This window comes from Euphorbia lathyris, chromosome 3 (assembly GCF_963576675.1).
Source record: "Euphorbia lathyris chromosome 3, ddEupLath1.1, whole genome shotgun sequence".
In the NCBI taxonomy this organism is placed as follows: Eukaryota; Viridiplantae; Streptophyta; class Magnoliopsida; order Malpighiales; family Euphorbiaceae; genus Euphorbia; species Euphorbia lathyris.
The window spans coordinates 97,731,576-97,753,844 of NC_088912.1; the positions used below are offsets into that span (position 1 = coordinate 97,731,576).

The 22,269-nt window shown below is 33.3% G+C and overlaps 1 protein-coding gene across 3 annotated transcripts; it reads right to left on the reverse strand.

Moving 5' to 3' along the window:
* Positions 1-626: 626 nt before the first annotated feature.
* LOC136223649 (uncharacterized) lies at positions 627-22,023 on the reverse strand. 3 transcript variants are annotated; one of them, XM_066011761.1, is made up of 9 exons: positions 21,985-22,016; positions 21,611-21,753; positions 20,753-21,120; positions 18,238-18,747; positions 11,895-12,050; positions 11,215-11,307; positions 5,059-5,106; positions 3,052-3,482; positions 627-1,326 (listed from the first exon to the last, which is right to left on the reverse strand). In XM_066011761.1, exons 2-9 carry the CDS (start codon positions 21,646-21,648, stop codon positions 715-717), a joined length of 2,256 nt encoding a protein of 751 aa, XP_065867833.1. In that variant the 5' UTR covers positions 21,649-21,753; positions 21,985-22,016; the 3' UTR covers positions 627-714. The 3 variants fall into 3 exon arrangements, with proteins under 3 accessions (XP_065867833.1, XP_065867835.1, XP_065867834.1); XM_066011763.1 differs by lacking the exon at positions 21,611-21,753 and having other exon boundaries at positions 21,985-22,023; XM_066011762.1 differs by lacking the exon at positions 5,059-5,106.
* Positions 22,024-22,269: the final 246 nt, after the last annotated feature.

Consider the following 22,269-nt stretch of genomic DNA (forward strand, 5'->3'; position numbering starts at 1 on the left):
TAATTTTGGAAGAAAAAGACATGTATCGCGATTCTCCTTCAATTCGGGGTGTAAGGATTTTTTTTCCAAAATTCATCCCTACCTATCTTCAAATGTCATCATCCAAACAATCTCTAAAGAACTCTTCTGTATATCCTAAGAACTTTGCATAAATTAATGTTCTTATTCGAAACTAACACTTGCACTTTTTTGTAGTTAGTCAAGGACATGAAAGTTTTGTTTATCCAATTTGGTAATTCATCGGTCCATAATGGCTTTAATAGTTAGGGACAATTACATGATAATCATAAATAGATTCTGATTCGGAATATCAATTAGACCCAAGTGGCCCAACGGTACCTAACCGACGAGAGAGGCCAGACCAGCAGAAGGGATCGAGTAACTAATTTTCTACCTTACTCACATTTGATTAGAATACTCTCTTGAACCACTAACTGTCTTAATCTTCGGAGTGGCCGCAGGGACCGTTCCCCGCGCAGTGACGACCCTCGAAGAAGCCCATCCATCCAAGGTGATTGTCCCTACCTACCTCCCTAGTGCTATCACTGCTAAACTTAAACTCCAAATATTAATATGATGTTAGTAATCATATAAACAATAAAAAAAAGCTGATGATATTAAAACAAAACACCTTTTTATTAATTAAGGAACAATAAAGTGCTTACATCCCAACACTTACAATAAGAAATTTCAGAATATGTGAGGCGTAATATCTTAGTACCAGTATTGCATTTTTCTATGAAAGATTCCTGGTACATATGTGTACACAAAGATCTCAACAAGGAGAGGAAATTGAAGCAAGACAAAGAGGGAAATAGGTACAACCGCTAACATAACAAAAGTAGGAATAACAAGCTCCAATTCCCCTCTTAGAATTAGCATAAGAGTAGCACAAAAAGCAATCATCATAGATGAAATTGAAATGAAAAGAGTTGATAAACCAATCATCAATTTTGTAGGCAATGACTTGAGGAAATCTTCTTCTGCATAACGAGAATTCAGAACTCCTAAGAACATAAGCACTGATGTTGAAGATGCAAAGAAAGAGATTGCATCTGATACTAGGAAAACCTTGAACAATATTTTATGTGAGAATATTGGAAATCCTTTGTCTTGAATGTAACCACCAGGAACTGTAAATGCTGCTGTAAACATAGTTGTTATTATAAGTGCACCTACAACTGTTGAAGATGTTGCTGTCTCTTTCATCCATTTTTCTCCATTTGCAACCAATTGTTTATGGCTTTCTGTAAATGTTTCACTTGCTTTTAGTCCATACTGGTTCACAGATTCTATAGCTGAAGGATGTACAATACCTTTTATTTCCTGGATCACAGTTATTCAGTCATTCAGAGTCCACGTGAACACTACTGCTAATAATTCAATATGCTAGTTCTATGTGTAAATATGAAATGGTTGAAGAAAAATAAAATAATGATTGTGCCCTTGAACATTAAGGATGCATCATTAACCCTTGAATTTGCCTAATATTACATGATTAATATCTTATTACTGGCTAGTTTGTAATAAGAGGAGGTTAGCAAGTTCATGGGCCCACTAGATCATTTTAACTAGGGTTGTAATCGAATTGAGCCGAGTTTTGGCCTTCTCAAACTCGGCTCGTCATAATGTTAAGGAGCTCTAGCCAAGCTTCGAGCTTGGTTGGAGCTTAAATTTGTGTTTGAGCTCGGCTCATTTAGAAGCTCCTTTGTTCATTAGCTGCTCATGAGCCGACTCGTTTATTTCTGTTCACGAGTTTAGCTGGCGAGCTGCTCATTTATTTTGTTCACGAGCAGCTCGTTAAACATGTTCATGAACAGGTTCGTTTATTGTGTTCGTGAATGAAATAAATACAATTTTACATGAATAAACATTAAACATCTCCTTTTAATCATTTTAAACAATAAATAAAAATAGATATATCTATCATTAAACATTAAACATCTCCTTCGATATTATTCACGAGCTTGTATCGAGCTTGTTCATGAACTTATTCACGAGCTTGAATCGAGCTTCTAAATTGAGCCGAGCATTTATCGAGCCGAACATCGAGCCGCTCATGAACGGCTCAGCTCATTTACGGTCCTAATTTTAACCAAGTTAAGGGAGAAGGGTGAATGAGTTTCTTTAAAGGGATAAAGACCAAATTTAACCATAATGTTTCAAGCGAAGTGCATATTTATCAATTTTAGCCATATGGTACTGAAAATTTGAAATTACTGGTTTCACTATTATTTAAATGTCACATTGGACCTTCCAAATAAATTTGTCGATAAATTGAAGAAGTTTTGTAGATTTTTTGTTTGTTTTGTTTGTAACTATATTAATAACAGATTAAATATTTAAGACTGTTTGACAAAAAAAAATTGTGATTAACTTATACGGAGCAGATTTAATTTTTAGTATTTTAACAGAACTTTTAGACATAATTGATATCAGAAGGTTTGAAGTGACTATTAAACACCAGTCAAACATGTTTTATGATTTTTCTAATTTTCTATAAAGTAGGGCTAAAATTGATCTTGTGTTTGGAAACGTTCGAGTTAAATTAGCACCATTATATACGTTAAGGCTAAATATGCACTTCCCTTTAAAACATTAGAGAATCTATGAATACTACAATTACGGGTTAAATGCAGCATTATTCACTCAACTTCAACTTAAATTTTATCTCAATAAAGTACTCGAGCGACTTCAAAAAAAAAAAAAAAACACTAGAAAGTGACGCTACTATCATATAAGCATAGTCAACTTTTACCACTGACTGCAACCGTACTTGGCTGCCACCTAGTTAGCAGAAACAACATTTGGCTGCTTCTTAGCTAACATGCACTGGCAACCACATGTCACCTAAGTGACAGTCACATGTCGTTTCTATCAACGGTGAAAGTTGATTATTGTGGATATGACTGTCACGTCACTTTTTCGATTTTTTTTTGTTCTTGAAGTCACCTATTGGGTGAACCATAAATGTTCAGTACACAATGGTGCATTTAACCCTTACAATTGCACTCCGAGATTTAAAATCCTGACTCAGCCACTATAAATTACCTTGTACCATTGTAGCTCTCGTTGCATCTGCAGTGCTGCCCCGGGGATATCAGCTAGTCTATTAGGTGGTGCTAAAATGGCTGCAAAATGTAAAATTCCATCCCATTTATGATTGCGGTCTGATAACATGCCATATTTCTCTGTCTTCATTGCATAAACAAGGCTGAATATTTTTCCTTGACGATGTAGAACTGCAGTCATAAGCAAGTTATTGCCATCAATGCCTTTAGTATTTAGTAGAATAGGATTGGCTTTAAGCATAGCAATAACAATTTCAATGACTCCATATTTCACAGCTTCAAAGAATGCATCTCCTACTCCGCTTTCATTGAGTTCATTTGCGTCCATATTCGATATATTTTCGCACATATGACGTACAATCTCCAGACCATACACGTGTCTCAACTTCTGATCGTAAATCTCCTTCACTCCTTTATTCATAAAACAAAAAAAAAATTAATTCGATAGTTTATATGAATTATTGTTAGAGTTAATTACAAATAACTACCTTGTGGTTTGACCGATTCGTAGACCGGTACACGTGTTATTTGTTTTTTGCAAATCTTATAGTTCGTAAAATTTTGCATTTGAGTTCATTTTGTCAGAATTTGGTCCATAACGACCTCGAAATGAAAATTTTTAAAAGTTAAATGATATTTTAAGCAATTTTAATTCTTCAATTTTTTAGGTTTGAGGTCATCTAGAGGTTGTTTTTTTTATGAAAGAGAAAGATAATGTTTAGAGATAGAAAACTGCAAAAATGATGATTTTAAAAAATTAAAAAGACGGTACCATAATAATTAGGGTAAAATTCAAATAAAACCCCTGTGGTTTCACTGATTTTTAGATAAAGGACTGTGGTTTACTTTTTGTCAAAACGAGGATTGAGGTTTTTAACTTTAACAAAATAAGGACTTTTTCGATTGATACTATTAAAATCACATTTGACGACTTCAAAAATGACATATTTTAAGAACTACTAATATTTTAAGTAACTTTAATTCTTCAACTTTTTTATTTTGAGATTGTTTAGATAATGTTTGGTAAAGAGAGATAAAGTTAATGTTTAGAGAGAGAAAGTTCCAAAAAAGATAGATTTTCGAAAACCGAAAATGTAGTTCCGTAGAAAATATGACATTGAACAACTTTAATTCTTGAAAATTTTCATTTATAGGTCGTTAAAGATGGTTTTAATAGCATTAATTTAAGTTTGAAACCTCAATCCTTGTTTTGACAAAAAAGTAAACCATAATCCTTTATCTGAAAATTAGTGACCACATGGGCTTTATTTGAACTTTACCCTAATAATTATGATACTAAACAACTTTAATTATTGAAAATTTTCATTTTCAGGTCGTTATCGGCCAAATTTGGCAAAGTAACAAAACATGTAAAATTTACAACCACATAGTTGTGTTTGCAAAAAAAAAAAAAAAAAAAAAAAAAAAAAAAAAAAAAAAAAAAAACACCACAGGTACCAGTTTGCAAATCGATCAAACCATATGGTAGCTATTTGTAAATCAGAGATGCAGGGACAAGGTGGCACAAAGTGTCCGTCGATATCCCAACTCAGGGAAGCAAATGGAGAAATTACAATCACCGATAGAAGTCGCTAAAAATAATAATATTCGTAAGTAATTTCAGTATATTCAAAATCTGATCGAGATAGTGTCTATCGGTGAAAAATCGTTGATTCTTAAATTCAAAAAATGTGTGATGTTTGTTTCAGTATTGATCACATTCATCTTAATGAGCATGTAGAATTTGCTCATTCACCATTAGATCTAGGCTTATTAGAATCCTAAGATTTAGATTCAAAACATCATTAGGCTTAGATTTAATAAGCCTAGATCTAATGGTGAATCAGTAAATTCACTTGCTTATTAAGGTGTATGTGAAAATTCTTGTGTTTAATAATGTTCTGGCTCCACACCGCTACGAATAACTTTATATTTGTTGCGGTGAAAGTGAACATAAGAAACCATAATAAGAAATGGATTAACGTACTGGAAAGTTCTAGAATCTTTGAGCCGAGATTTCGCAATCCACGTAACACTGGAAAAAAAAGTTATTTAAATATAAAAGAGTAACGCAACAAGTTTGAGTGCTTAACATTAAGGATATGGTTGTCATAATAAAAGTGAAATAGAAAACTAATTTGGATGTGGATACAATTACGAATTTTATCATTACCATTAGATATAAACTTATTATAATTTTAAGGTAGAGAGGTTCAAAGTATCATAAGTCTAGATCTAAGAATGAAAATGTCATTTACGATCTGTTTATTGTATATTAATATGTTTATACAACAAGTAAGAACAAAAAGTAAGTTAGAGATTTTTTTTTTTTTTTTAAACAGAGAAATTTGCATTCATATAAAAGCAATAGCAACATCAGAAATAACATCATTCCTCACAGTTAGGACTAATATTTAAACCCCAAACTAAAAACTATACCCCAGCTTCTATCGATCTAGTCTACCCAAAAAGATGTTTAAACGCGAGCATGTACCCTGACTAGCTCGGGTAACACCCCTTCCTACCAAAATGCCAAATTAACCTATCATTGGTCTCTACATTTCTGGGTGAGAGCATTAGAATATGACTCACATTAATAAGATTAATAAGTAAGGGAAAATCCCACTAGTTCCCATCTGATGAACTTAAATCCGTTGTCATTCCTTACATATTGGAACCCTTAGGTTTTCATTGATTAAGAAGAGTTCATATACACAACACAAAACACAATTAAGCATACAATGGGATTATTTACATATCTAACATATCCACCATCCATTCTCCAATGAAATCTCCCCATACGAATAGCTCTAGATTCCACAATGCCCCTCCAAACTAGCTTGGGGTTATGGTCCACGTCCGCCGTCCAAAAAGATCTCTTACGGAAATATTTAGCTTTGATGATACAAAAAGGATATCTATATTGAAAGATTCAAAGTGCTGAAACCCTCCACACTCATTTCATACAAAAAATCTATTTTAAGTATCCTAGTTGATGAGGGCATCTTGCTCTACGCGGAGCGTAAAATAGAACACGCGGGGCATGAATCCGGGGCCACCGAGAAAAGGGGAAGAAACGCGGAAGGGAGGTCACTAGGATTCCACGCGGAGCGTATTAACCAGTGCGCAGAGCGTGGAGGATACGACTTCCGGAGGACAGCTCAAGAGCTCATGCACGCGGGACGTGCCTCTTCATATGCGGGGCACAGATCAGGCATCCAGAACAAGTTACACCCAAGAGGTCAACTACGCGGGGCGTAACAACAGGGACGCCACGCGTGAACTTCATCAACGAGATGCGTCAAGTCCAGGAACTTGACTACGCGGGGCGTGTCCCACCTTGAGATTGTATAAATACATCTCTTTCTCTTTGTAATACTTTAACTTTTTATCAATCAAATATTAAACTTCTTCAAGAAGCTTTGTTAAGGTTTTCACCTTCAACAATGTGGATTTCATATTCCTATGGATTTAGTCCATGAAACTTGGGATTCACTCCTTCTAGTTTAGCTAGAGAAGAACATCTTTGTTAGTTTACGATTAAAACTAACACGTCCCGAATTAATCTGTATCACTAGTGAATCCTCCTTTTATCACCCTTCTAACCCCACAAAAATGAGTTCATCAGCATCATAAAATCCCAAAGTGATACGGAAAGAAAAAAGATACTCATATAGTAAGAAGGAACATCTTAAGCAACAATTTTGAGGAAGATCTCCCGCCCTAACTGAGATAAAGTTTTACATCCTACTTAAACAACCTCGACCACAATCTATCTCGTGAGTAAATAAAAATAGATATTTTTCCATGACTAATCAGAAAAGGAAGACCTACATATCTTATAGTACTGAGGGGCCATGAACACCAAAGGAGACACTTGATATCTTCCTAAATGTGTATGGCCACATTCGTACTGAACATGATACATGAGTTCTGAAGATTGACTAATTACCTAGAAATGCTTTCATAATGCTCCAAGATACTTTTCATAGACTAACAATCCTCCATAGACGCGTTAAAGAAGAAGAAAATATCGTTAGTAAAGAGTAAATGAGAGACTCGGGGAGCATATCTACTAGCCTTACCACCATGCAACATCCTTTGAGCCTCGCCTTTCTTCAGAAACATAGACAACCCTTCAGCACATATGATGAACAGATGCAATGACAACGGGTCATCTTGGCACAAGCCTTGACTAGGAATGGTCAAGCCCACCACTACCACATTGAGTTCAACATGATAGTGTACATAAGACAAACAACATAATCCAATCCACAAAACCAGGATGAAACCCTAAACTAGCCATAAACACACACAAATAGAACCACTTAATCTGGCCTTACTAATGTTAATTTTTAAAGCCACGTGTCCATGCTTTCCTATCACAAGTATCTTCATTGAATAAAAAAGTTTAAAAGGAACCACCACATTATCAATAATAAAGTTCCTCTCAACAAAAGTTGATTGATCATTTGAAATTATGTTAGACATAATATAGTTGAGGCGGTTAGCTAACATATTTGCCAACATCTTATAGATAACATTGCACAGCAAGATCATGAGATGGTCCTTGATAGTTGTAGGGAAATCAATGTTTGACATTATAACTACATTTGTATTAAACAAATGTTTTGGGAGGCTTCCTGAATTAAACCAATAACAACAACACTAAATAATATCGGGACCTAATTTTTCGGCCAAAATATCACATAAAATGCTGAATTTCAACCATCAGGCATAGGGGATTTATCGGAATGCATGGAAAGGACAACAACAAGAAATTTCTTAGTAGTAAAAGGAGCTAACAAAAACTCATTCATGTCATTCACTACACAAACTCTCAAGAAATCAAGATTAGGGCACACCATATTGTCATCGTCATCAAATAATGTAGAAAAGTTATCATTAAACACATTCTTCACGTCTACTATCGAGACGAATAAAAGGTCATTACAATCCTTTATAACTAACCATGGTAACGAGGATCTTCCTTTTAAATTAAGTAATAGGTCCTAAAAAAGATCCATATTAGCCATGCCTGACTACCACACTCATCAATAATAAAACAACCAATATGAGAAAGTGAGTAAGATAACATGGTGACATAAATTTTATTAGACCAAAAGAGGGCTAGACCACCACCACAATCTTCCCGATCAATGCAAAAACAACCATACAAGCCAATCATGCATTTTAAACTATCAATTTATTTGAGTACATAAGAGTTTCCGTTAAGAAAAGGAAAAAAAAAGATTTTCTACTACGGAGGATATCCTTTAAAGCATGCACTACATGAGGGCTGTCCAAGCCTCGACAGTTCCAAGAGACGCCTATCATAGCTCCCTACAGGGCTCCCCCTAGGACCCAGCCGATAAAATATCACTAGATAGAGTTCCAATAGATTGTGGACAGGACCGGCTCTAGGGGGAGGCCGGGCCTCCGATTTATGGAGGCCTCCAATTGGAATTTATTTCGAATTTGATAATTATTACGATTTCTATGGTTAAAAAGTATATAAAATTAGGTTTACATTAAAAAAATAGTGCTAGGCTGAGTGGTAAAAGCATAGTTAAGGTGTTTGTACGGGTGAGAGTTCAATTCCTTACATTACCATTTCTTTGTTCACATTTTCTCTAATTTTCTCTTCCTTTTGACATCAGATGTATTGATTTTTCTTGAATTTTTTATATTTGGAAACAATGTATAAACTATTATTTTGTTATTGTAGTGATTTTTAAATTTTTTATTTTTTATAAATTACAAGATGAAATTCACTTATAGAATTTGTAATTTGGTGTAAAATGTTATTTAGATTCTGATTTATTTAAATTTTTAATATTTGGTAACTAATTTATTATTTGGTCACATTTAGACCATAAACTATTTAAATTAATGAAATTTCACTAAATTTTGACGATTCCTTGGATCAACATTTTTTTGTTCAGATTATCTCTTTTTTTTTTTTCTTTCTTTTGACATCTGCACTGATTTTTCAAACTTTTTTTTATATTTGGAAACAATGTATAAACTATTATAGTAGTGATTTTTTAACTTTTTTATTTTTTAAAAAATTACAAGACGAAATGCACTTTTGAATTACAATTTGTAATTTGGTGTAATATGTTATTTAGACTCTGATTTATTTAAAATTTTAATATATGACCACTAATTTATTATTGGTCACATTTGGACCACAAACTATTCAAATTGATGAAATTCCACTTAATTTTGATGAAATGTTGATAAAATCGTTTCCATATGATATGTGGTGATATTTTAACATATGGACTTGACATGCCATACGTTTTAAAGTTTATTTACCCAAATAATTAATAAGATTTAAACAAGAAAACAAATCTCTAAACTAAAATTTATCAAGTCTAGTTGTCAAAATATCATCTTATGTCAATAATTCTATTAAGTTTCCACCCAAATTAGATGAAATTTCACCGATTGGGATAGTTCACTGGCCAAATGATAAAATTTTGGATAGATCAAGCACTAAATGACAAAATTCCTTGGATCAATCGATGTCCAAATAGTGATTTAAGCCTGTAATTCATGATAAAGACGCGACTCAACCAATCTTTAATCACCAAAGTTAATTCTTCTCTTTCTTTCCATAGAATCTTGTGATTAGATTTGAGTTCAGCCGTCCAAGATTAATTTTCAAGAATTAATATTTTGGCTTCTGATTGCTTCTCTCGTGACTGGTGAGAAGAAGCTTGATTTTACTTATATAAAAGAAAACTCAATTTTACATATACAACAACAAAAATAATATTTTCTTAGATTTAGGTTATTATTATATGACTTGAATTGTAGTTAATAAGATATTGGTTTTACTATTTAATATTTATTATTTATAAAGCAGTATTAAATTTATATATGAAAAGTACACAATGTGCCTAGGGTCTCCAAAATAGTGGAGACCGCCCTGATTGTGGATCAATCTACTTTTAGATTATTTCCTTACCAGCTCTTGTCTCCACTGTCGGAGATTAATGTAAGATCTATGAGTGAGCCTTAACTATCAGCTCGAGCTTTTAGTTCAATCGGTTTCATGAAATGGTATCATAGCCTCTAAGACCAACGGTCGAGGTTTCGAGTCCCGGCAACCTCATCAATGTGTGGAATTAAAAACACATGGCTGGATGGGCCTATGTTGTGCACCCGGCAAGCTCAATGGGCATTAATATAAGATCTATGATTGCGCCTTAACTATCCGCTCGAGTTTTTAGTTCAATCGGTTCCATGACACCCACTTCATTTTCTTTTCTTCTCTTGAATCAAAGAGTAGGGTAAAGCTAATCATTATGCTCTAACATGTCCCATATGTAACATATAGGGCTAGCAAAAGGAACTTCATACTTAAATTAAACTACACTCCAAGTTCCTAGCACCATTTTAATGTTCTTCCATCTCCTCAAGGAACTACATACATCAATGGCAATTTTCCAACATTCATATCGATATACCCCATAGGGATATCGTGTATTTGGACAAAAACTATGATAAACTTTAATTGAGATATATCCTTATCTAAACTTTTTGTTACAAAAAAAAACGACATATATAAAGCTTATTTAAAACAGTGAAAATATAAGGTCGAATGCATATATAGGCTATATATTTCTAGTAGTGATATTGTTCATTGCTATTTGTCCAGTAAACTAAAGAATTAACAAGTTCAATTCTAATTAGAACTTATCATGGATTAGCCTGAGTCGGGTTCATATTGAGTCTAGTGGGGTTTCGTCTAAAAATGTAACCCAATCCATTGTTAATCTAAACAGGTTCGAATTTAAAAATCAAATCTCATCCCCAAATCAAATAAACCAACTTAAAAATAAATATATATTTTATAATAAAAGAATTCAAATCTATTATAATGAAATAAATATTTAATATATAAATATATGAGTTCATAATTAATATTAATAGAGCGGGCTAACAGCCTTTGGTGGACCTAAACCAAACCAAACCTAATCTCAAATTTCTTTATCGAAATTGGCCCATGGAACACGAACATGAACGCATCAGACAGATACCCGAGATTTTGAACATTTCTAATTCTAATTGACTTAATATGTGAAAATGAATGGTTAGAAACACTTAAAATAAAAAAATGAAAGATTGATACCTTGATTTAATATATTAGTCTGTTGCATATGTTCATCGAATGGAATTGATATTTTAACATCCACAGGGGAAGTTGGTAGTTGGACTTGAATACCTTCCAATATCAACCATCAACATAATTAATTAAGATTTATATATATAAAAAAACTTAATTAATGAATCAAATTATGAACAAAGATGAAATTATAATGGAGCTTAATGGTAATTTTAAGGAAAATTTACATGGAAACCGGATACATAAACTAATTAATGAAACCTAAAATTGGAAAATGATATTTGTATAAAATATAGAAAACGAACTTAGAGAAAATGTATGAATAATAAAAACATATAGATATATTTTATGAATTTTAAAATTATAAGAATTTATATTTAACTTTTATATCAATATTCTTTTACATAAAAGTCATATAATACAAGAAAAAAGTAAATATTTTTTAATTATTAATTTGAAATAATATTAATTTTAAAGTACATTAAATTTTAGAAAGCTAAAAATTCAACAAAAATTCAGACTTGTTTTTTGGTAAATCACGAAAACGTGATTCAAAATGTTTTTTACAAGTTTACAAAAGTTATCGAACTGTAAAACACTTTAAATTCAAAATTTCCGTATAATATAATTATCAATTAATGCTATATTAATTAATAAATTAAGGAAATTAAGGAAGAAGAACTAACAAGAATAGATCCATTGTTTCCAGAAGACATATTGGTTGCCGCTCGGAAATAAATCGCTGAGACATGAAATTGTATAGATCGGAACATTTGAAACTTTTTCTTTTTTGGTTTTGGTAGCCAAGCTTGGACAATGCCGGAGTAGGTCCAACGATATGTCTTCATTTGTAGGAAAGTAAACAAGAATTTGTGTCAAAATATATAAAGGTGAATGGAAATTATATAAAATAAATAAATAAATTCTTATATATTAGTTTAAATTTTTGTATTAAATAGTTCTCAAAATTATGAACAAGTAGAGTGGGAATGAGGGTGCCTTTTATGGTTATTTTGTTTTTGACAAAGTACCAGTACTTGGTTTGTTTTCACCATTGGATGATGAAACATAAAACTAATCCAATGATGAAAACACACAAAGTAAAGCTTACTTTGTTAAAAACAAAGTAAACATAGCCTTTACCTGGAAATAAGAATACTTTATCATTTCCCGATGCAGAAAAAATTGAGAGAAGACATTTATTGATTTTAACCATAAATCAACAACATAAATTTATAAGAAATTAATAAAAATCTCCAATTTGGATAGAGAACCTTAGCTTCTAATGGAGTAAAAATTTATTTGAAAAATCATCACTCACAATGAGAAAAGACAGAATTTATACTCTTAAAATCCTAGGCATAAATTAAAAATAAATCATAACTTAATATAATTGAAAATATAATAAAATGGACCAAATGAAAAGAAAGATGGAGTGAATGGTTAATTTAAAGGAAAAAAGAAAGAAAGAAAAAAGGTGGCTCATTCAAAGGACACATTTGGTTTTAGCAGCCGGTTGGGGTTGACGGCTGGGGGCCTATGGCTCTCGGGTTGATGGCCTAAGTGCTTCTCATCGCGTTTCCTCACTCCCTGATTCCTCTATAACATCTTGAAAGCTCATTTGGCCTTCTTGGATTGGATTTATGTCCTCACCATACTTCATTCTTTAAAAAGAATTGAACCCAAGTCTTGTGTAGTATAGTGAAGAGATGCATTCGGTTTGTAGTTGTTGATTATCTTGAAGGGGTCATATCAAGCGACGACTGTACTCTTAGATGGCTTTGTGTAAGCCGACCACAAATTTCTCTATCATTATTCTCATTGACCCAAACAGGAATCTCATTCTTGACACACCTCAAGAATACCAAACTCCTCATCACATAGTTGCACTTCATAATAAGTGCATAAAGTGAATGTTCTCTTAATAACGCAATCATACTTCTTAACATAAGTAGGTCAATAAAATACACAATAATAAGTTCCCAATTTACTCGGTGAGAGGCTTGATTCAATAACTTTATGCATGTGTGAGAATCCCTTGTCATATAGAGAGGCACCACAGGGAGTCCTCCAAATTATTCTCCGAAAAGATCGCTTCCTCGTGAGGAAGACTACAGAAAAACTATAACCCATAATCAAATTAGGTTGGTATGACTTATCTTTGAAACGTAGTAGCCCATCTGGTAGTTCAGTAGGACCCATATCTTCATACTCTCTAAGAATTGCTGCCACTTGGATTGAGCTGGTTTTTTTTTTATCTTGATGACTCAATATGTATTCTTTTCACGCTGGTTATCGAATTGGACAATAATCAAAGTGGCATTTAATTTCTTGTTAGAGGAACTCATCAAGGGTGTAAGGATATATTTAATGACATCATTGAATATTTTTTATGTGTTGCTTCTCCCCACATGCGAGGCATCTCGTGAATGGCAATCATCCATTTCAACTACATTGCATATAACGTCATCCTTATAAGCCCTAATAATGAAATGAACTTTACATCAGTGAGTAACTTGAAGTTTCTCCACATTCTTTGATCCATCCAATCCGATATGGTTTAGGATATGGTTCAGAAACCAAATCAAACTTGCTCATGGTGGCTTGACTAATAATATTCGCTTAGCTTCCTCCATAAACTATTTCCTCACACTTACTCCCAGAAAATAAGCATCGAGAAAAATTGATGTCATGGATCACACTATTAATATTAGACATTAGCATAATCTCCACCGTATGAACATCATACTCATACATAGAAGAACAACTTTCAAGTGGGTTATGATATACATCATCATTTCAACACATCACCATGTTATTTTTCCTCATCTTAAGGCATTTAACAGACTTATGACTGGGTTCATTACATTGAAATATTTTGAGAGGCACCAACTTAGCATAAGGAATTTGTTTGTAGAAGGTAGTAGAACTTCCCTAATTTGTCTTCCATCTCATATAGTAATCTTCCCAACAGTGGAACTCCCACTGGAATTTCCAACTTGCATCTCATTATCTATTGACTCCACTTGATCTATATTCAAAGAATTGTTCTATCATCCCATATGCTTAGAGATCTCTACTCCTTATGCTCAATTAAGCTTCCGCTTTCAATGTAAAATTCCTTACATCTTGCACCCTAATCACCATTTGAATCCCAATCTTGTCTTGGATTTTATACCATAACCTTCTAAACAATAGATGCCATTTGATTCTCTGACTCCATCAGTTGGGCTCGAACAAACAATTTCAAAAACTCCACGGTATACTCATGCACACTCCTACTCCCTAACACAAATTTTTTATAAGAACGAAAAATATATTGTTCGCAATTCGGTGTCCAAAATCTCTCCCTCAATATAGGCCTTGCCCAAGACCACAGTGATTCCCGTTTCCCTCTTCTCCATTCCTTATTCACTTGATCCCACCAAATCAAAGCTTATTTTTTCAAATAGTAGGGAACCAGTCCCACCTTTCTTTGATCAGGTACATTAGTGTATTGAAAGAACCTTTTTACTTCCGACAACCAATTAAGAAACCCATCAATATCAAGGTGTCCCCTAAATATAGTTAATCTACCTTCATCTTGCAAAGCATCATCTTTATTTTGGTTAGGACTAGGTGGATTCTTCCCACAACCATAAGGAATTATCCTAATATTACCCAAACTCACCCCGATCACCATTACTCTCATTAAGCCCACACTATTCATCATAATTAAAATAATCATCCTCACTATCAATCTCATCAAAATGATCACGATTAGGCCTCCTTACCTCTTGAATCTTGGACCTCTACAGTTTGGATGTGGTTGAAAGGCTTCCCATGCTTCCTTATTGGTGGTGGTGACGAATGAGGTGATGAAAGTGGCAGAGGCGGATGTGGAGGAAGTTGTCCTTATCTTTATCAATTTTCTTCCATGGCTTGTTGAAACATGCATTGGAACTCCACCTTCGAGTCGCATGAAGGGCATTCCCCATCCCCATTCTAATTTTGGAGAAAAAGAATTTTACATTTCCGCCATATGAGAATTTCAATTGACAACCTTATTGGTCATTAACATAATATTAAGGGTAAATTCTAAAAAAAAAACTGTGGTTTAACCGATTTCAAAAAAACCCCATGTGGTTTGTTATTATAAAAAAAGGACTGTGTTATACACTGTTACCCAAAAAACGGAAAATGGCTTAACACCGTTAAAAAGCTGACGTGGCACAGGGGCAATTTAGGAAATTCAATTTTTTTTTATAATCTTCTTCTTCTTCTTCGTGACATTTCTTCTTCTTCTTCTTCTTCTTCTTCTTCTTCTTCTTCTTCTTCTTCTTCTTCTTCTTCTTCTTCTCCTCTCTCTTATTTTCTTCTTCCTCCTCTCCTCTCTTCTTCTAATTTTTTTTTTTATTTTACTCGAAATTTCAGAACATCTGAAATCCAAACGTTCATCACGTCTGGATTTTCCGACATCTGGAAAATCTGGAAAATCCAGACGTGATGAACATCTGGTCAGGCGTTCTCCAGAATTCTATAAATTTCCAGAAATTCTAGGAATTTTCTAGAATTTTGGAAATTTTCCAGAATTCTGGAATTTTTTCAGAATTCCAGAAAATTCTAGAAATTCTGAAAATTTTCCAGAATTCTGGAATCAAAATTAAAAAAAATAGAAGAAGAAGAAGAAGAAGAAGAAGAGGAGAGGAGGAAGAAGAAGAGAAGAAGAAGAAGGAGGAGGAGGAAGAGGAAGAAGAAAAGAAGAGAGAGAGGAAGAAGAAGAGAAGAAGAGAGAGAAAGAAAAAATTAAAAAAAAATTAAAAAATTGAATTTCCTAAATTTTTCCTGTGCCACGTCAGCTTTATTAACGGTGTTAAGCCATTTTCCGTTTTTCGGGTAACAGCGTATAACACAGTCCTTTTTTTTTGTAATAACAAACCACAGAGGTTTTTTTTTTTAAATCGGTTAAACCACATGAGTTTTTTTTTTTTGGAATTTACCCTAATATTAAAGCATATTAATTGAATTTCAAGGTCAATGGTTTAAATCCTGAAAGTAATGTTCGTTGACGAAATTCATTATGCAGTAGGGTAAGTCTAGGGATGTAAACAGGGAGAGGGGGAATCCCCATCCTTATTCGGGCGTTCGACAGGGACATGCAATCCCCAATTAGAATTCCCAACTCTGTCTGGAATCCACCTTGACACTGAGGGGGAATTCCTATTTAGAGTCTCCATGCGGTGTGAATAGAGACAAAATTGTCCGCATTTATGTCTCTGGGACGGTAACATGGACGGGAATGGGAAACCCTGATAGGTTGGGAGTGGGGTTGAGGAATGTAATCCCCACCCCGCATCACTCGGTTTAGATCACTAGGTAAGTCTTGATTGATACAACCTTTGAATTTAAGAGACATTTACATATGAGAGTGTATTAAATATTCTCTGTGTCGGAGATTAATGTAAGATCTATGATTGGACCTTAACTCTTAGCTTGTGCTTTTAGTTGAAACGGTTCAATGACATGGTATCAGAGCCTATAAGACCAAATAGTCGAGGATTTGAGTCATGGCAACCTCATTAATGTGTGGAATTAAAACCACATGGCGGGATGAGCCTGTGTTGTGCTCGTTGCAAGCCCAATGGGCATTTGCATTGTGAGGGTGTATTGAAAATTAATATAAAATCTATGATTGAGCCTTAACTATTAGTTCGAGCTTTTAATTCTTTTTGGGCTCCTAGTTGGTTAGAAGTTATTCTTTGGAAAGACAATTTTTTATTGCTTAATAAAGATTTCAGGTACCGCAAAAAAAAATTGAGATTGCATTGTTTCGTATGTAGAGGTTAAATTCCCACACCCTTAATAACTATAAACTACATTTATACGTTATCCCAAATAGAGAGGGTAGTGCATTTAGGGGTATCTTGATATAAAAATACAATTTATAGAAACAACCTGCTTAACACAACTCATTTGACACAATTTTCATTTCTACTTTATTTATATCATATATAATTATGTGGAATATATAGATCTATGGGTGTGCATCGGTTCAAAACTGAATATAATCGAAAAACCCGAATAACGAAATTATCAAAATATTTAACAACGACACATAACCGAATAATATGTAAAACCAAAATATATCTGGTTGGCTTTTAAACTGAACAACCCGAATTTAGTTAAAAAAACGTATTATTATATTACCTCATTAAATTTACTTTAACAAAAAAAATTGACATACTTTTAAAATATATCTATATTGGCTTATTATATCAACAACAATAATAAAAAATTATACTTGTAAAATTATATATGGATAATACCCATTTAACTCCCTAAACAAAAGCTTCAAAGTCAATTAGGATCCTGAACTAATCAAGTCCCTGAACTAAGCAAAAATTATCAATTAAGTCCCTAACATATCTTAAAATTAGAAATTGTGACTATTTTATAGACTGTAATGATATATGTGTTGGTTCAAAATTAGTTTGGGGAATATGGTATGTACTGTTCAACCGAATCATTTTCAATGAGGTCTCAATTGATGATTTTTGTTTATAATGAAGACTCAATTGATGATTTTGGCCTAGTTCATGGACCTAATTGATGATTTTGATAGTTAAAGGTTATAATTAACAGTTTAGGGAGCGAAATAGATATTATACCAATTATATATATATATATATATAATAGAATATGTGTTATTCGTTGCAATTCAGTTTTTTTATATTTTTTTGTCAAATTGAACCAAACCGAAATATAGCTAAAATTAAAATTGATGCCAAAACCAAGTGTAAAAAAACCGAACCAAAAAACCGAATTCAATCGATTCAGTACAGTATGTAGTTTAAATCGAACCGATGCACACCCATATATATAAGAAATTAACTACTTCCAATGTAATAAACCCATCCAATCAAAATGTATCATTTTAACGTGTTTATTTCTTAATACTAATCATCTCCCATGAATTCAACTTTATAAAAGTTATCCCTGTATAGACGGCACAACACAATTATAATATGAAATTAGAGATAGTGGTCTTACCGAACATTCCTCTCCAAATTGAGCCAGAAAGAAGTCCAGTAACAGAACTTTCATTTTCCCTCATCATCAGAATATCAAATGGTATTAGTGAGTATAAGTAACGAGTTGCTTCCTTGTGGCCATGGTAGCAAGCAACATCCAAAGGAAGTGCACCATTTTTATCAGGAACCATAACCAAGTTTTTATTCTTACTCACAAAGTACTCTATAATTTTCATGTCTCCAATTTGAGCTGCAACGAAAAGAACAGTTCGTCCATGAACATCAATTTGAGCTGCAAAATCATCTTCAGACATAGACTCTGAAAATATCTTTACGATCTCCAAATTTCCTGTCAAAGTTGCGTGATGAATGGCTGTCCAATTACTACTACCTTTAATCATCGGATGTTTGTCGAGGAAATTTCTCACACCATTTATATCAGATCTCTCTATAGCTTCAACTATCTGCTTAAATTTAATGTTCATACTCCTCTCTTCCTCCTCAACTTTCCAAAACTCTTCATCTGGATCTGCATTTTAATTCATCCATATATGCAAAAAGATTAGACTAGAGAAGTTTTATATTAGACCGGATGTAATAGATTCAACCAATGAAACAGGAGATGCATATCATTTTATTGGAAAATTATGTCGTAATGCCTTGAATCAGTATAACACACTATGACATTATGTAACCGGGGACATCATAGGTTCCAAGTTGGATTAGGACGTGGGTTCCTAGTCGGATTATGTTAGATTGAGTATTATAAATACTCAATTATGTAAACCTAATTTGTAATCTGTTTTTCGTCTCCTAATAAATACTATTCTCCTTCCTACCCACACAACATTGGTGAACCACGTAAATCTGTGTTTTCAATTATTTATTATTTATCTTTCGTTGATTCCACACAACAAATTATTAATGTAAAAATAAAGATGTACAGTTGCAACATTTTCATAGTTTCTACAATACTCTTCAAGTATGTGATCCATTAGTATTACAAGATATTATTGTACATTGACTAATTGGTCAAGTTGTATATTAGACGGGATATGCAACGGATTCAACCAATAAAAAAGGAGATGCTTTAGAATTGTATGATTTAGAATTGCACAAGGATATTGTGTTGTGACATGTGAAATTCTTTGAGAAAGAATTTCCTTTTTAAGACGGATCAAATACAAAAGGAAATGGTTCCAAAGATGAAGATGGTGCATGGAGTGATGATGACGGGGACACTGATCGTGACGTGAGCATTGAAAGGCGGCTGGCAGCAACGTTGTCCGCCCTCGAGAATCGGGCTCGGGCTGCAAATATGCCCACGTGAGAGAGACTGAGGCTTATTAGTAAGATGAGAATCTAATACATATATGTAGACACGTTTTAAAGTCATAAGACCCAAGGTGCTGGATTTGGACCAGAGCGGACAATATCTACATCGTATTGGGCAGGGTGTTACATTCCTTAAATACTCCTTACCCTATAACACACTATGTGAATTGTGACGGTTTTTCTGTAAAACATCGGAAATTTCTTGTAGCGGTCTTTGTCGGCCATGAGACGAAACATTTTAAAGATGTACGAAAAGACTCAAGTTGACAAGATGCCATGAATACGAAGATTTAAGCTCTAGGGTGTCGGTAGATATATAAGATAAAATATTGGTCTGATGAAGGCATAGAGCAACTTCACAATAGTGATCTATACGAATTATCAGGTAGAAGGCATTGACTATAACGAAACATTTGCACCGATGGCCAAAATGGTAATTGTTTATGTTTTCCTTGCAATTGTAGCTATTAAAAATTTGGAAGAGCATCAAATGGATGTATATAATGCTTTTCTTCACGGGGACTTGAGCGGAGAAGTGTATACGAAGGTTTTCTAGGTTTGAAAAATATGAAACCTAATCTAGTGCCTAGATTGAAAAATCATTGTAAGGACTCAAACAAGCTCCTTGATGTTAGTTTGTAAAATTGTCAAAAACATTGAAAAATCATAGATTACGAGTCTGAAAATCATAGATCAAAAACTGAAAATTCTCTCTCCAAAATCATAAACCCTAAATACAATAATTGAAAATATGAAAATAATTTGATGCATGACAACCCGACAACCCCGAAAATGGATGATTACGAGTCTGGTAATTTATGTTTTTATCAAATATGTCATGAAAATAATACATATTTTTTATGACGATTTTGCATTATTCGTCACAAAAAATAGGACAATTTGCATTTTCGTCACAAAAAAAATGTAACGATTTTTCATAAATTTTTCTTATGCGTGGACAGATGAATCTCCTGCCTGCCCTATGGTCAGGTGGGATGAATCTCCCACCTGGCCAGACGGGAGATTCATCCACCTAGGTATAAAACATGTGGATCCTCTAAAAAAATCAGTTTATGAAAATGGTAAACTTGTCCAAACGGAAACGGTGATAAGTAATTTGGGGACAGTATATAGCAACAGGTACAAATTAATTAATGCAGTGTTGCTAACATGACATGATCTAAAAAGAAGATCCAAACCTTTTGCTTGTTGTCCCATAATTTGTTCCTCAGGCCATAGCATGGTAGCCAAAAACTCCCAGCAACGTTTTGCTGTCTTGAAGTTTATGATGAACCAACGCAAGTGAGGGCAGCATGAAATTTTAATAGCATGTACAGCAGCAGCATTCTTCTTTCTCCATGCCTTGTATTCAACTTCAGATGATTCTCTTCGGTTAGTAGGTTCTTCTGCGTTTTCTTTTTCATGTGCAATTTCATGCTCTTCTGCCGTTGCTTCGATAGTTTCCCAGAGATCATTAGCCACCAAATAGCTCTTCATGCATGCACTCCATATTGCATAATTATGCTTATGTAGTACTTCTGGAACAATATTTAGCCTCCTCTCCTTTCTGTAAAATTTTACTAACTTTGGCATCAGTTGAAATTAATAAGGATATAATAATAGGGTTAAGATACAAATTTAGTCGAGGAGTGCAAATTTATACGAGGTTGTGTTGTTTTTGTTGGGATTTTTGAAAAAAAATACAGAAGAAATTAATAAGAATATGGTGCTAACAATTTTATGCAATCTGTCAATGTTCTGCACAATTGAAAGATACAAATTTTATGACCCTTTTATAGGCTTATAATGCAACAACAAAGGAGATTTTAAAGCAAACAATAAAATCTTCACTAATTATCTCACTAACAAATAAAGACTTATTAAAACTAGACTAGTCAAATAACAAACTTTAAATCACAAAATCATAATCTCAACAGTTTTGTAAGTGAATGATAAAAATCTACTTTTAAAGTATCTCCAAGAGACTCATTTATTAGGTTCATCCCGTTTTTCCGTTCTGCAGACAAAATTAAGCTATATTTGTTAGTATTAATTACCTTTCCTGTAATTGAGGAGGGGCACCAGCTGTTACCATTTCCTCAATCTGTTTATATATATATAATTTATCCGATGTATCAGTTTGAGACTCGTCAATCCTCCTTAAGTAAATCTTCTTCGAATTAAAACTTGTTTCTTCAATCTGTTCATTAATTATCAATTAATTTGATAAAGGGTTAAGCATTAAGCATTATGCATAATGCTCATCTAAATATATTTCAAATAAATATGCTAAGAAAATATATTAAGAGACTATGCTGTATAATTTCTTAGATATTAATTATTTAAATGTGAAATAAATTATTAAGATGAGAGCAAAAAAATAAAAATAAAATAAAATGCCATGAACTTGGAGAAGAAGAAAATTGCTTACAAAGCCCTTGAAAATGTATATCCTCAAGCTAGTTTTTGTAAACTCCAGGTTCAAATGTTGAGTAGTAGCACATATATATATATATGTAAAATGGTGCCCTTGGCCCCACCTTCCACTCTTTATATTTATATATATACTTTTACAGGTAAATATATCATAATAAAAAGGTAATTAATTTATTACTCCCTATATTTTGATAAAACACATTGCTTAGTTTCTGTATTTTTAAAAACACACGATAAGGTCCCTAACTTTTTTTTTCGGTAAACTGTTTAGTCCCTGCTG